Below are 2,684 nucleotides of genomic sequence, written 5' to 3' on the forward strand. Positions count from 1 at the left end.
TGCCTCGTACAAGCCTTTCTAACATAGGCAACAAAAGCAGGAGACAGATCTCCAATTTTCCTTTTGATACGTGCTGCGGGGAATCTTGTTGATTATTGGAGCCTAGTGGCCTTTTGTGTCTGGAACTTGCCTCTTAGACCATCAACTTAGCCATCCTTTTTCTTTGTATCCTATTAGGGCAAATTGAGCCCACTTGCACACCTAAAACTTCTGCCGAGCCTTTCCTTCCCGAGGGAACAAAAAGGTGGAGACCGGCTATTAATAGAATAGTAAAAGATCAGGGCATGGACATCCCCAGGTGTCGGCATCACTTGTGGCACATCAGTATCAATCTTGGCCATCACACTACCCTCCGTATTGTTTAGAGACGGTGGGAACTGCATTGCATATACTCCTCATATTGCATTGCGCGTACACTCACTCATTGCTTACCTTAGGTGAACGAATGCATTGAATTTTTTGAGAAAGTAAGGTGAATGCATTGAATTTTTTGAGAAGCTAGGGTGAATGCATTGAATTTGACTTGAAAACATTAAACCAATTGACTGCGTGAGGTGTAGAGCACCAGTACTGGAGGAGGCGAGACTGTAGAGAAGGGAGAGAATAAAATCCCCATTGGGGATATTACTTTGTTTCTTCAGGAGGCTGGAGAGGATACATCAACTTCATAGCTTGTTCTTGGACCCACTACATACAGATGACACATACATACATGCTTGCTAAGCATTTTCTTTTGTTTTTCATATGGGTCACCATCCCTCTCTCTCTCTCACTCGCTCTCCTTTTCAACCTGATGTTTCCTGAAACCTGCCACCTGCTAAGGGCCCCGTACTGTGATCGAGTAGGGTTTCTGGAAGACAAGAAGAAAGAAAACATAGAAAAAAGGGTACTCTGGGGATGGAAGGAAGATTGCCCGGGAAACAAGGGATCCTCCACTTCCTCTTCCTTTTCCTTTTCCTTCAAAGGGTCAATTCAAGCCTGTCACTTAGTCCAGGGTAGCCTAGTAGGCTGGTAGAAACTAGTTTCACTGCTGGTTGTCAGGATCCTCAAGAATGGCTTCAGACCTCATCATCTTTATGAACTGCCCCTGTTGTGGAAAAAATATTTTTAATTTTTTCTTTTGAGAAATTTGGTTATATGTCCTACCGAATATCTACTAGATGTATATGAATGCAATTGAACTTGGTGATGTTTTTGCAGTACTCACCAGTAACTTGGCACCGTGGCCACTGCAGCGTAGGGGCTCTGGTGGGTGTAGCCGTACATTGGCGTTATTGCCTCTGCCTCTGGCTCCGGACCGCAGTCGAGGTTGACGCCGAACAGCCGGAGACGTCTCGACGGCGGCGCCGATGCCGTGCTGCTCTTGGCGTCCGCCTCTCTCTGCGACTCGCCTGCAAGAATTCACCGGAGAATGGTGTAAGTCGTAAGAGATAGGTAATTTTCAGCACATGCATCTAAGATATGTTGCATGTTGTCAAGTGCTTTGTTCTTGATTGCTGCATACCTGCATGCAGCATGTCGCTGTGATCTTGCTCCACTGAGCGGCGATAGGCGTAGGAATTGGCAGGGCTGCTAGGGTATGATCCTGACGTGCTGTAACACATTGGGCTCCAAGGCTGGTGCTCCCCGGCGTTCAGAGCGGGCGGAGGTACACGTACAGGTGGTGGCGGCGCGCTCTCGCCACGACGCCTGCAGCCGATGAAGAGCCGGTCGCCTGTGCCAAGGCCGCGCACCCTCTCGAAGTGCACGATGTCTCCGGCGTCGAGCTGCTTCTCCTTGACGTACCTGCTCCAGCCCTTGGTGAGCACGTAGCTCTGGCTGCTCGTCCAGTACGAGTACCGGAACCGCCACGGCTTGCCGGCCTCATCCTCGAAAGACAGGAGCAGGTCCTTCTCGCCGGGGGAGTCGCCGCCGTTCAGGGGGAAGTACCTCTCCGCGTGCTGCTTGGGAATCACCAGCCTGTTGAGCTTGCCCACATCACTGGGCGTCAAGGGTTTCTCGAACAGGTGCTCCCTCTCGTACTGGTGGTGGTAGTGTAGGTTCGTGTACATGGCTACCCCCCATGGCCAGGCCTGTGGGTGCCCCTGAGAGAGAGGGTGCATGGCCATTGCTGCTCTGGAGGTAAGCTACCTAGAGGTTCTTGTCTATGGCAAAAGTTGGGCAGTGGAGAGAAGAGAAGAGAGGAGGGGAGAGGCAGGATGGTGTTGTGTGTTGTGTAGAGAAGCATGCATATGTCATAGCTAGGCATTTATAGCCTCCCAAGGAGAACTTTACACAGCTTGGAGGTGTCTAGCTAGTGTCTACGCATAACGTATTGGTATTTACGTAAGGAGGACCTGGTGCATTTGATCTGGGTAGTACTAGTATTTTAACCTAGGTAGACAAGAAGAATCAAAGTGAAAGGCTTCAAAGGTGCTAAGGTTAGAATATATAGTTCCAGTGTAGCTGACGAGGAATGATCAGGTGGTGGTACTTAAAAGTTGGTGCCTGGCCATTGTGGCCTAATCACAGCCATCCAGGGGGTGCAGTGGGGTAGGCCCCACCATTGCTTTCCATGTGCCTGGGTAGTTGGGGCCTATGCAGTGTGATGTAAGTATGGCCATTGTCCTTAACTCCTCATTTTAACCTACCTATAGAGGTCCGGGTTTCTGGTACTGCAGTGCTGTGTTGGACTTCCAATTTCT

General features: G+C 49.8%; 1 protein-coding gene across 1 annotated transcript; it reads right to left on the reverse strand.

Annotated features, from left to right (window-relative positions):
• Positions 1 to 601: 601 nt before the first annotated feature.
• On the reverse strand, positions 602 to 2,365 carry LOC109771178 (B3 domain-containing protein Os11g0156000). The gene is made up of 3 exons (XM_020329880.4): positions 1,505 to 2,365; positions 1,208 to 1,391; positions 602 to 1,087 (listed from the first exon to the last, which is right to left on the reverse strand). Exons 1-3 carry the CDS (start codon positions 2,106 to 2,108, stop codon positions 1,075 to 1,077), a joined length of 801 nt encoding a protein of 266 aa, XP_020185469.1. The 5' UTR covers positions 2,109 to 2,365; the 3' UTR covers positions 602 to 1,074.
• Positions 2,366 to 2,684: the final 319 nt, after the last annotated feature.

Source organism: Aegilops tauschii, chromosome 5, assembly GCF_002575655.3.
Source record: "Aegilops tauschii subsp. strangulata cultivar AL8/78 chromosome 5, Aet v6.0, whole genome shotgun sequence".
NCBI lineage: Eukaryota > Viridiplantae > Streptophyta > Magnoliopsida > Poales > Poaceae > Aegilops > Aegilops tauschii.

Coding starts and splice junctions, on each gene's coding strand:
- LOC109771178 (XM_020329880.4), bottom strand. CDS start 2,108: ATGGCCATGCACCCTCTCTCTCAGGGGCACCCACAGGCCTGGCCATGG. Junction 1,392..1,504: donor CAGCGACATGCTGCATGCAG/GTATGCAGCAAT, acceptor GAATTCTTGCAG/GCGAGTCGCAGAGAGAGGCG.